Source organism: Macrotis lagotis, chromosome 7, assembly GCF_037893015.1.
Source record: "Macrotis lagotis isolate mMagLag1 chromosome 7, bilby.v1.9.chrom.fasta, whole genome shotgun sequence".
Classification (NCBI taxonomy): Eukaryota; Metazoa; Chordata; class Mammalia; order Peramelemorphia; family Peramelidae; genus Macrotis; species Macrotis lagotis.
In genome coordinates, this window is record NC_133664.1 from 51,519,321 (window position 1) to 51,532,482 (window position 13,162).

The 13,162-nt window shown below is 35.5% G+C and overlaps 1 protein-coding gene across 1 annotated transcript in view; it reads right to left on the reverse strand.

Moving 5' to 3' along the window:
* LOC141494047 (zinc finger protein 804B-like) overlaps window positions 1-8,319 on the reverse strand; it is a 69,905-nt gene extending 61,586 nt beyond the window's left edge. The window contains 2 exon segments of the mRNA XM_074195225.1: window positions 7,638-7,781; window positions 8,269-8,319. Coding sequence (XP_074051326.1) covers window positions 7,638-7,781; window positions 8,269-8,319 — 195 coding nt within the window.
* Between the last annotated feature and the right edge of the window lie 4,843 nt (window positions 8,320-13,162).

Genomic DNA, 13,162 nt, shown 5'->3' on the forward strand with positions numbered 1-13,162 from the left:
GGAAAAATTAAAGTAACAAATGCTTAATTATATAGCAGATATTAGTGAGGGAATTGAGCTACTAAAAGAAAAAAATTAATGAAATACAAAGATAGCACTAAGAAATTACTGGAGCCCTTGTCTTATGTTCCTAAAAATGTTAGGGAATTATTTTAATGAAACCGAGCCAGTTGTCTACATAAAAGAAGGAAAAGTTCAGTGAATGAGAAAATATACACCTAGATTTGATAATTTCTCACATTTTCACTTTTGTTTTAGACACAAGGAAATCAGAAGTAAGAGGCTAAAATTAACAAATCCAAATAGATAAGAAATAGAGGTATAGTTATAGATCCTGGAGCATAATTCTTATTTCCACTGCTTTTAATCAATATTATTTGATTCTGATCTAAATCTAGTCTAAGATTAAATGGAAGATATGTTGATAAGTATTAATGTGACTCATTCATTTATTCATTGATAACTATATATTTGGTCCTACTGTATGCAAGAAAGTATGCTAAGAAAAACAAAAGCACAAACTTAACAACTTTTAACTTTCTGGATTACTTTACCTATCTGTCATTGTTCAGTTGTTTTTCAGTCCTATCCAAGTCTTTGTGACCTCAATTATAGTTTTGTTGAATGTTCAGTTTTGTTTTGTTTTTTGGTAATGATACCAGAATGGTTTGTTAATTCCTTCTCCAGCTCATTTTATAGATGAGGAACTGAGGCAAACAGGGTAAAGTGACTTGCCTAGGAAGTATCTGAGACCAGATTTGTATCCAGGAGGATGAGTCTCCCTGACTCCAGTCCTGCCACTCTATTCATTGTACCATCTAGAAAAAGTCCTGGATTTGCAACCAGGCTTCGGTCAGACACTTAGAAAGAGGATAAGACTGGGAAAACCATTTCATCTCTTGTAGTCTCCATTTTCATATTTTCAAAATGGCACCACTAGTACTTGTACCATCTATTGAAACAGATCTTTATATGAGTCTTTATTATATTGTCAAAATATGTTATTATTATTGTTATTATCTGTCATTTTAATACTGTTCCAGGCTGCTGTCTCAGTGAACATTTTGGTTGATTCTATCTGATATTAAAAAATAACTGACTTTAATTTCCTCATCTGTAAATTGCCTCTGCACACCCTTTAACCATTTGTCAATTGGGAAATGACTTGTTTTTTAATAAATTTGACTCAGTTCTCTGAGTATTTTAGAAATGAATCCTTTGTTAGTTGTAAAAATTGTTTCCCAATTTACTTCATTTCTTTTAATCTTGGTTACAGTGGTTTTGTCTATGCAAAAGCTTTTTAATTAAATGTAATCAAATTATCTAGTTTATTTTTAATGATATTCTCCATCTCTTCCTTGGTCATAAACTGCTTCCCTTCCCATAGATCTGACAGGTAAACTATTCATCTGTCTCCTACTTTGCTTATAATATTTACTTTTTTATCTAAATCCTGTACCCATTTTGATCTTATCTTGGTATAGGGTGTGAGATGTTGGTCAAATGTAATTCTGCCATACTAACTTCCAATTTTCCCAACAGGTTTCATCAAAGAGAGTTTTTATCTTAATAGCTGGACTCTTTGGGTTTATCAAACAGCAGATTACTATAATCATTTTCTGCTATTGCCTAGTCTATTCCACTGATCCACCATTCTATTTCTTAGCCAATACCAGACAGTTTTGATGACTGATGCTTTATAAAGTAATTTTAGATCTTGTAGGGCTAAGCTGACTCCTTTTTTCACTCTTTTTTTCATTAAATCCCTGGAAATTCTTGACTTTTTATTTCTCCATATGAATTTACTTACAACTTTTTTCTAGCTCATTAAAGTTTTTTTTTTTTGGAATTTTCATTGGTAGGGTACTAAACAGGTAGTTTAATTCAGGTAGAATTGTAATTTTTATAATATTAACTCGGATTATCCATGAGCAGTTGATATTTACCCAGTTATTTAAATCTGATTTATTTCTCTGAGAAGGGTTTTGTAATTATTTTTAAAAAGTTTCTGAGTCTACCTTGGCAAGTAGACACCAAGTATTTTATATTGTCTGAGGTTGCTTTGAATTGGTATTTCTCTTTCTAGGTCTTTCTGCTGCCTCTTCCTAGGCATAAGTAGAATTGTTGAGGATTTATGAGGGTTTATTTTATATCCTGTGACTTTGCTAAAGTTGATAATTATTTCTAGTAGTTTTTTAGATGATTTTGGGTATTCTCTAGGCATACTATCATGTCATCTGCAAAGAGTGAGAGTTTTGTCTCCTCCTTCCCAATTTTAATTTCTTCAATTTCTTTTTTCTTCTCTTTTTTGCTGAAGCTCACATTTCTAATACAATATTAAATAGTAGTGATGATAATAGCATCCTTCTTTCACTTCTGATCTTATTGGGAATACCTCTAGCTTATCCCCATAGCATTATATGCAGATAGGTACTGCTTATCATTTTAAGGAACAATCCATTTATTCTTAAACTCTCTAGTCATATGAAAAATTGTTCTAAATCTTTATTCTTTAGAGAAATGCAAATTAAAACATCTCTGAGGTACCACTGTATACCTCTCAGACTGGCCAATATGACCAGAAAAGACAATGATCAATCTTGGAAGGGATATGGGAAATCTGGGATTCTAATGCATTGATGGTGGAGCTGTGAACTCATCCAACTTTTCTGTAGAACAATTTCGAATTATGCCTAAAGGGCAACAAAAATGTGCATACCCTCTGAGCCAGCAATACCACTACTAGGTCTATACCCTGAAGAGATCATGAAAAAAAGGTAAAAACATCACTTGTACAAAAATATTCATAGCAGCCCTGTTTGTGGTGGCAAAGAATTAGAAATTGAGTGAATGCCTGTCAATTGGGAAATGGCTAGACAAATTGGGGTATATGTATGCACTGGAACACCATTATTCTATTAGAAATCAGGATGGATGGGAATTCAGGGAAGCCTGGAAGGTTTTGCATGAACTGATGCTGATCAAGATGAGCAGAACCAGAAGAACATCAATCTTAATAGACTTGTTCATCTCATCAGGGACAATTTTTGGGTATCTGCGATGGAGAATGCCAGGAAAAGAATTGTGGAGTTTGAACAAAGACCAAAGACTAGCTATTACCATTAATTTTAAAAAAAAAAGTTAACTTATTATGTAATCTTGCTATCACTTATATTTTTTTTCACTTAAGGATATGATTTCTCTCTTAACACATTCAGATTTGATCAATGATAGTATGGAAACAATGTAAATACTAATAGACTGCTTTCTGGGGGGGGGTGGAGGGAAGCCAGAGTAAAGGAAAAATTGTAAAACTCAACAATAAATTAATCAATTAAAATGGGGGAAATAAAGAAATCGAAAGCCAGAGAAGTCAAGTACTTTGGCCAAAATCAATTGACTCATGTTGAACTAGAAAGGGCCTTAGAGCCTGGAAAGATTTATATGAACTGATGCTGAGTGAAATGAGCAAGCAGAACCAGAAGAACGTTGAATATACCAACAACAACAACATAGGGTGATGATCAAATATGATGGTCTTGTTCAATTCAGCAGCGCAATAATCAAAGATAATTCTAAAAGACTTGGATTGGAAATAACATCCATATCCAGAAAAGGAACTGTGAAGTTTAAATGCAGACCAAAGCTTAATAGCTTCAATTTTCAAAAGTTGTCTTATCTATTATGTCTTTTTTCTCTCTAATTTTTTTCTTCCATTTGGATTGATCCTTCTTTCATGACATGACTGATATGGATCTATGTTTAGCAAAATTAAACCTTAGAACTTATATTAGACTGTTTTCTGTCAAGAGAAGGGGTGGGGAGGAAAGGGAAGGAGGGGAAATGTAAAATTCAAAATCTTGCGAAAAACAAAAGATCGATGGAAATTATTGTTGTATGTAGTTAGAAAGAAACAAACAAATATTTAAATTAAAAAGGGCTTAGAGCATAGAATCAGAAGGTTAGAGCAGCAGGGGAACTTAGAATAGAGAATTTCGGATTTGCGTGGATCTTAGAGAGGAGAATGGTAGAACTGGAGGAGACATAGATAACATCTATTCCAAATCAATCATTTTAAAAATGAGGGGAGAAAGGGGTGGCTAGCTGGTGCAGTGGATAGAGCACTGCCCCTGGGGTCAGGAGTGCCTGAGTTCAAATCAAGCCTCAGACACTTAATAATTACCTAGCTGTGTGGCCTTGGGCAAGCCACTTAACCCCATTTGCCTTGCAAAAACCTAAAAGAAAAAATGAGGAAAAAGAGGACCATAGAGAAGAGCTTTGCTAAAGGTTTCTCAACAAGTGAATTGATCTAAGATTAGAAATTATTTCTTTGCTAGAGTCTAGCTGTGACTGGAACCACAATCCTCCTAACTCAGCCTTTGTTCCTTCCAGCACAGTCCACTGCCTCTCCATAGCTCATTCAACAAAGGGCTGGCTGAGTGTCTTCTGTGTATTCATGAATGTGCTCAATGTAGACTATGCAGACTACAGAGAAATGGAAATCCAAGTCCCTGTCCTCAATGGATTCCAACGCTAGGGAAAGAAATAGGGAATAAAAACTATAGGAAATTAAATCAGGACACTGGCCTAGTGCTGTAAGGAAGGAACAGTTAGCACAAAAGACCTGAGACTCAGCTACATCAAACCAGCTCAAAACTCCCTGCCTGCACCACCACTATTCAGTAGTTTGGGGCAGAAGAGCCTTCCCTCTCTCCACATTCCCCTCCGTGTGCCCAACTCAGTCAGCCCAGCTATGATCTCCTCTCTCCTTCCAGACTTCCCTTCATGATCCTCATGTCCTAAGGTCATTGGATTAGATGTTATCTTTTGGTTCTACCATTCTCTGTTCTGAGGAATCTCCTGGCTCTGAAATTCTTGGTTCTGAGGTGTCTTTCCATGGCTAATATTTGTGTCCCGAGGCCCCTTCCAGCTCTAACACTCTATGATTCTCTCTTATAACAGTCTATGTTTTTGCAATTTCTTTCTGCTTGATATTCTGTTGGACACCCTGTCCTTTCCGGTTTTGGAATACTACAATTTCTACAATTAAAAAAAATTGGCTTTAAAATCAGCAAATGAAGTTCAATTGAATTAAGTAACACTTTCCCCTTTCTTTTCTTCCTCCTCTTTCTCCCCTCCCTTCTTTCCTTCCTTTCCTTGTTTCCTTCTTCTCCCCTCCCATTGGCATTTCTAGTACTTAGACATTATTCCCTATATTGCTTGGACCTTTCCAGTGATGGCATGGCTTAGGCTTGCCAGTGATAAGATATCCTTTGTTGGAAGTATTCAAGTAGAATTAAATGAATTGCAGGCAATTCCTGCATCAGGTGAGAGTTTTGTTTCTAGAACCCATAGGATCATATTTAGTTTCAAGATACTATGGATTGTTTTTCACCTAATTAGCACAAATCATAATTCAACCCAAGTTAACAACTTGAACCATTTAAAAGTCAATGAAATAAGAAATATGAAAATATAGTAGGAGCCAAATTAAAGGAGATATTTTTTACCTTTCTTATTAGAGTGCCTTGAACATAGTAGCCAATCAATGAATATTTGTTGAATGAATAAAAACAAAAATCATATTACCAGATAAAGACTGGACTCCCTCCTGTAACCTCATTCTAGACTTAGAAAAGAATCTTTCGTGCTATTATATATATTCTAGGTTGCAGATTTCTAAGCCTTACACTCTAAAAGAGCATAGAGGCACAAGTACCAAAAGAATTCCCCCAAGTGAGGCATCCCAGTGTAGAGTTACAGAATATGGCAAGCTCCATCACTTCTGATTTGTTAGAGTCCTATGCTTCACATGCCACTGAACCTCAATTTCAGATGAGAAGCCAAGAGGCAGATTAGAGAGAGAACCACCATCTGGCATCTGGTATTACTGGGCCTTCAGTTTCACCATGCTCTGTTCATCCATTGCTAATGTTTTAAATGGAAATTAAAAGACAAGATAGTCCAGCCTGTTAATTCTATTCTTTCCGATTCAAACACTGAATCAGATATCAACCTGGGGCCATGGGGCCATGGGTGGCCATGCGTCAAACCAGAGCAAATCATAACAAATGACAACAGAAATCATGACCTGAAATCAACCCACCCAGTTTATCCCATTCATGGGACTGAATTCCTTCTAAAGATCATAGGTCACTGCCCCTTAGATTCAGTACATTGAAACAGGACTTCTTTTGGGTCAAATCTTTCCAAACAGACCAGCATGGAGAGAACACAGTCACATGTTTTAAAAATGGACTAGGTTAAATTTTGAGAGAAGTCTGACACTGAAATGAACTACTTGGGGGAGGGGGAACAAATCCTTTTGTGAGACAAATGGAGATTAAAGGGATTAGCTTCTTATGTGAAGAAGCTGAAAGTGAATGGGTTTTGTCTTATGACAGACAGTTTTATACACTAATTGAGCAGGGAGCTGGGGCAGTGTTTTGCTAATTTGAGATGAACCAGGCTTTGTATGGGGTAGAGAGGGACTTCTGCCTCTCTTGAGTGTAGTGATGAATTATTTGAGCATTATATAAACTTGTAGCTACAGCCAGAAGAAGTTTATGACTTGTAGACAGCCTCATAGGGAATTAATTTTTATTGTTATGCTAACTGTGTTAATAGTTATTCAAGCATCTTTATCCAGGTACTTTCTTTTAATTTATGTGCCAATTCAGGTTTCTTTAATAATCGAGTGCAATATTGACAGGCAAATTAATTTAATAAAGAATTCACACTAAAAGCTAAGAAATAGAGGGACTAGTTAGAAAGTATTTGCCATTTGTAGAGGAATCAACAAAAATCAGGTTTTATCTTTTTTGTTTTCCTTGTGAAATTTCATAAGCTGGGTTCATAGACACATAAAATGCAAGAAAAATCAATTTTATTATCAAATTACAAAATGGACCAACTGCTTAAAGTGAAAGCTATAACTTCCGAAAATAAAAATGGTTTCTTTGTATCCACTCCATAATTATAATAAAACCTCTAATAAAAAAAAAAGCATCAAACTTTGAAGTAAATCCTTGGAACCTGGTGCTTACTATGAGTTCTCCTAGATCTGCTACTTCAATTCAGTTTAAAAACATTTATTAAGGTCCAACTATGTGGTAGGCCAGCATCAAAGACTCAAAATAGTCCAAAGATATCCCTACCCTGAAGAGTCTTTCAATTAAATGGGAGGAAATAACATATAAACAAATATATGCAAAGCAAGCTATAAAACAAAAGTAGGAAATAATTAAGAAGAAAGTCAGTGGAATTAACAGGGGCTAAGGAAGAGTTCCTGAGAAGATGGATTTTAGTTGGGACTTTAAGGAAGCTAAAGAGATCAGTGGATAGAACAGAGGAGAGAGAACATTCAAAGCTTAAGAGGACAGCACCAGACTATAGAGAATGAATAAAGCCAAAAGGTCTCATCTTATTTCCCTTAAAGTAATTTCTACTAAGACCTTAAGAAAAATCAAATCTTATAGAAAAAGGACCATACTATTTGAAAACATTTGTAAACCAACTTGACATATTATTAGAAAAATAAAACACAACTTTTTAAAACAAAAGATATATAAGAAACAGCCAGCTTTGATGGAGGCCTGAAATAGCAAAAATGACACTTATGTACCAATTCAACTTACCTGCTTGTGGGCGTGGTCGTAAGAATTAATGTGATTGTCAAACTCCTGATGTTTGTGGTATTGCTTGTCACACAGCTCACAATAAAAGTTTGCTTTGACATCTTCCAGAGCCTTGGCTGTGGCCTTCTCCTTTTCAGCATCATCCTGAAATGACAAAGAGTTTGGGTTAGATTTCTTATTAAATAGTCTCAGATGAATTAGATGAATACTTAACTTGGCTGTACCAAAAACTTGTACAATGGTGAGAATCAATGGACAATTGAGATCACTCTCTGGGATTCACTATTCTAGAAACCAATGACAGTGGGAAAGTGGACCAGATCAGCATTGCCACTGCAATCAACTTTTTGTAACATTTTCTGTATGACCCTTTCTCTCCTCTGGCATTGTCTCACCTTCATGCAGGACCTCATCACCTCACCTATGGATTACTTCAAGAACTAATTGGTTAGTCTTCCTGTCTCAAGTCTCCATCCTCCATTTAGCAATTAAATTGATATTTCTAAAGAACAGATCTGAACATATTAACTTCCTAGTAAACAAATTCCAGTAGCTCCCTATCATCAACAGGATGAAATACAAAATTATTTTTTAAGCACTGAAATTCTTCCACAAATTGGTCCCCTCCTACCTTTCTAGTCTCCTTACATCCGATTTCCTTGTGATTCAGTGCCACCAGCATCCTTTCTGATCCTCTCCCCAAATACTTTATCTTCTGACTAGACATTTCTAACTGGCTTCCAAGCCTGCAACTTTCTCCCTCTTCACATCTCAAAGTTCCCAACTTCTGGATGATGTCTTTCTTGGCCTTTTTTTTTGCTCTAAGTGTCTTTCCTCTGAGCTTATTTTCATTTTATCCTTTTTTGTTCAGTTGTTTTTCAGCTTTACCCAATTCTTTATGACCCCATAGGGGTTTTCTTGGCCAAGATACTACAGTATTTTTTGCCATTTCATTCTTCAGCTCATTCTACTGATGAGGAAACTGAGACAAACACAGGTCAGTGACTTGCCAAGGTCACATAGCTAGTAAGTATCTGAGGTCACATTTGTACATAGGGAAGTTAGTTTTTCCCGAGTCCAAGTCCACTGTGAACTTCTTGAAAGCAAGGGTTGTGTGTTTGCTTTTGGATTTGCCATGTCAACATGTTTTTGCATTACTTAGTATTTGCCTTGGAAAAACACTGAATGATGCTTCTAAAATTCTCTTGCAACCAGGGCAGCTAGGTGGAGCAGTGGATAGGGCACTGGAATTGGAGTCAGGATGACAGGAGTTTGAATCCAGCCTCAGGCACTTGACTCTTAATAGCTGTGGGTTCTTGGGTGAATCACTTAACCCTGATTACCTTGCACCCAGAACCACTGCCAGTAGTCTTGATTCACATATGACCCCTGGATTCAGGTGACTCTAGAGTAGAAAGTGGGACTGGTGACTTAACTTAGCACCTCCTCCCTCAAATCCAAATGAAGGACAAACCAAATCTCGCAACCCCTCAGGACAAATCTTCTGCCCCAACCAGTCCCTTTCCATTTCTACACCTAACCTACTCCCCTACCCATATATTCTCCTTACATGGTTTGTTTTCAAAGTAATTCAATAAAGAAAACCCCAAGATGAGGAACATCCCTATATCAATGTAGAGCATCACCTTTTCCGCAACGTACAGAAAGAGATGCTTAGAGAAAAGCGAAGGTCAATGACATGACCAGTCTCACAAGGCCAGTATTTGGTGGTGGCAATAATACTTGAACCCAGGCCTTCCTAGCTTTCTTGATACAACATACCATACTATCTTTATATTTGCCTTTTGGAGTTCAGAGTCTGATAGATTTGTCTAGCTATCATGTTTCTACCTATCTATTTGGGGTCAAACTGTATGCTAGGCTAGGGATTTTTTTTAAAAAATGAGGAAAACTGTCCATGCCACCAAGAAAACTACATTCTATTAGGAGATGTAGATATTTTCATGTAGAGAAATAGTAGAAATATGTCCCAGATTAGGACAGATCTGATATAAAAAGTGACACCAAGGATTCTAAGAAGCATTGATGAAAAATAAAGTATATTCTGGGCTCTTACATTAAAGAAGACAAGGGAACATTTCATTCATTTCTCCATCCTCATCCATGTCTGTCTATCTATCCAACTTTTATCTACCTTAGTCTACCTTTATGATTTTATTAATATGGAGAACTCTCAGTGTTGAGATTCAGTTTGCCAATGAATATTAACAATTCTTAAGAATATGGTCTCACTTATTGAGAGATCACTGCAAAAAAAACTGTCTGTCACATATACCAGTATGCATTGGTTTGGAATTTGTCTTCCTGATTTTAAGATTATCTGACATTCAAATCAAAAGAATATTTCATCTATGGACAAGTCTTCATTTTGATACTCAGTTTTGAATAAGCTATCCCATAGGATAAGAGCAGAGAGAAAAAAAAGGAGAGAATTTCATTTTCCCCAAATAAAATATAAGCCTCTCACTTTCTAGTCACCAGGAGAATGGAAGATCTCTGATGGCAGAGATGGCTTGATGTCTTGATCATATGATAGGTATATATTTTTTTCAATGCATCAATTGATTTGAAAGTTAAAAAAGAAGTGATAAGGTAATGCTTTCCAGGGAGAAGAGATGTTTGCATGTATTCTTTTGATTCTGTTAATGACCTACTGGTTATTTTCAGATAATCCTTTTCCCTAATTACTAGAGGAGACAAGTTTTAGTAGCTTATATTAATATAAGTAGAACATTGTTAAATTGAAAGAAAACTTGTTAACCATTCTTAATGACTCAAAATGATTGAAAAATGAATTATTCAATTAGTTTGATAGTTTTCTTAATAAAAATAATTTTAAATGATCTGGTTATACTGGTTCTGTTTCATTATTGCAATTTTGTATGAATTCTTTACTCATTATATTTCACAATTAATGTTTGGGAGAGTGTGGGTAGGAAAAATGTATATATTTCTATGCTGGGGATTTAGTTATTTATAGAATCTTGCATTTAGAAACAGAAAGAATATTAGAAGATATCCACTACAACCCCATCTGATAGATGAAAAAATTGAGACTCTAAGGGACACTGTCAAGCTCATACATGATTATACATAGCAAAGTCAGGATTAAGTGTTCTATCCCAGTCTCATCCAAAAAATATCACAAAAAAATCATATTAGAAATCCATGCCAATTATTGAGTAGACAGACCAAAAGACTGTTTTTTTTTGACTGAACTGTTCACTTTTTCTTCAGCATATCAAGTCATATAAGCAAAGACAGAATTTCTGACAGTTTCTGATGATGGTAGTAAAAATATCAGGTTTCACTATGGTATTGTTCCATCAACTCATTGAATGACCTTGGGGAAGTCCCTTTGCAATGATGTTTTTCAGTCACCTCATTAATGAAACATGACCAACACTATCCAAATTATCTCTTCCCTCATATAAAATGTAAGAGGGGTAATCACATTGCTCCAAACAATTAGGAAACCCATAAAACTCCTAGGTCCCTGGAGACTTGAGAGATATTAGGTAGAGGTATCATTTCTAGTGTTACTGAATATGTGCTCAGGTTAGGAAACTGAAGTAGCTAGAAATCAATTTCTGGACTTCATATCTCTTTGATGGTAATACCAGCTTAGAGCTTTGAGGATTGAATTCATATTCCTTACATGAAAGCCCAAATTTGACCTTTCCCTCTTATGTTCAAGGGACTACTTTGAGAATTCCAGTATAATCTAACTCGGTCTATTATACTGGTGCCCCAATAAAATTGTTTGATCTTATACACACAGATCTCACACACACACACACACACACACACACACACACACACACACAAACATACACAAACATACAGATTTAGAACTAGAACCAATTCTCTCTCTTTTTCTACAGTTTACTCTGCAAAGGGACTAGCTCATGGAGGCTAAGGAAATGGAGTTACGGAGATCAGTGCAACAATGAAAAGTAGGGAGATACCAAAGACTTTGGAGGAAACAGAAAAGTAGCAGCAATTAGGGGAAGGCTGTAAAGATCAAGGGAAAAAGTCAAAGTCAAAAGCTAGCTCACAAGAAAATAAATTAGAGGAGAAGCTCATTAAACTGGAAAGAAGGAAGGGAGGAAATGAATAAAAACACAGAAGCCAGAACAGAAGGAAATGAATTAAAATTTACTGATCAAATAGACAATCCTGAGGACTTTCTAGGGTTATAAAACAAAATAGAAAAAGATTTCAAAACAAGGAAGAAAGGAAAAATGGAAGGAGGGAAGGGGAAAGGGGGAAAAGATGAAAAAGAAAGATAGAGGAAGAAAAGGAGAGAGGAAAGAAGGGAGGAAAAGAAAAAGAAAGAAGGAATCAAAAATATAAAGAATCAAATAAATTAAAAACTAAAACTCTCAATTAATACAATATTGAAAAAATAAAAACCACAGAGAACATAACTTAGAATTTATGACATTCTCACTAAAAAGGGAGATTTTTAAAGTGGAAATAAAATTTGAAATGCAAAAATACAGAAACTGATGACAATTTGGTATAAATGAAGCAACATGAAGAAATTCAAGAAGTATTTTCATGATTTTTTAAATGAAATTTTTATATTCTGAGCTAAGTAATAATGCATTTTCAAAGAGATATATCTAACTTGATGAAGGGGAATGAAAAGAATTGGTTTAAATCTCCTGTTAATTACCTGTGTGACCTTAAGAAGCAGTTGCTAAAGCTGGCTAAGAGAATCCATTGTTAAATTTTCACTGTAAGCATATATTGTAATTGGCAAGCACTACAAATCTGGGTTTGATTCATTGTTTTGTTGGAAACTTAGATATAAAATATTTCTTAGACTTCAAAATTGTTAATAATGAAGATTCAACTTTAAAAATGTTTAAAAGTTTGGGGGTATTTTCCCCCAGAAAATCACTTCTGAAATATTTACTAGTCCATCTCTTCTCTGGGGGACTCAATTTCACTCTCTGTCAATTGAAAAGGGTCGACTTGGTGATCTCTAAGGCCCTCCTACCTTGGTTTATGATATGATAGAGCCCAAAGTTCCGTAAACATATAGATTCTATACATCACCTAAGTTGAAAGCTAAGACTTTGGTTGGATAGAAAATCTTTCACTCACATCTGTGGAATCACAAACCTTTAGATCCAGAAGGGGTCTTAGAAAACATCTAACCAACCCCTGTATTTTACAGATGAAGCAGGTCAGAACTTAACTATCAAGGGTCTTGCTCATTAGAATACAACTAGTAAGAGATAGGGTTCAGGCCTAGAACTCAGATCTCCTTTCCTTTAGCTCAGTATTCTTTCCCTAACTTCACATTTCCTACTTTACCTTTGCAGAACTGGAAACGACTTACTAATTTTCTAATTTACTTCAGACATGCCTTTTAGCTTCCTAGGCGGAAGGAGAGAACTCATTGTTGTGCTAGTATTAATGATTCCCCAAACCTCCGGGAAAATCATGAAACCGAAATTTGAATCTATATCCAAGCATATTGAGTAGTTGAA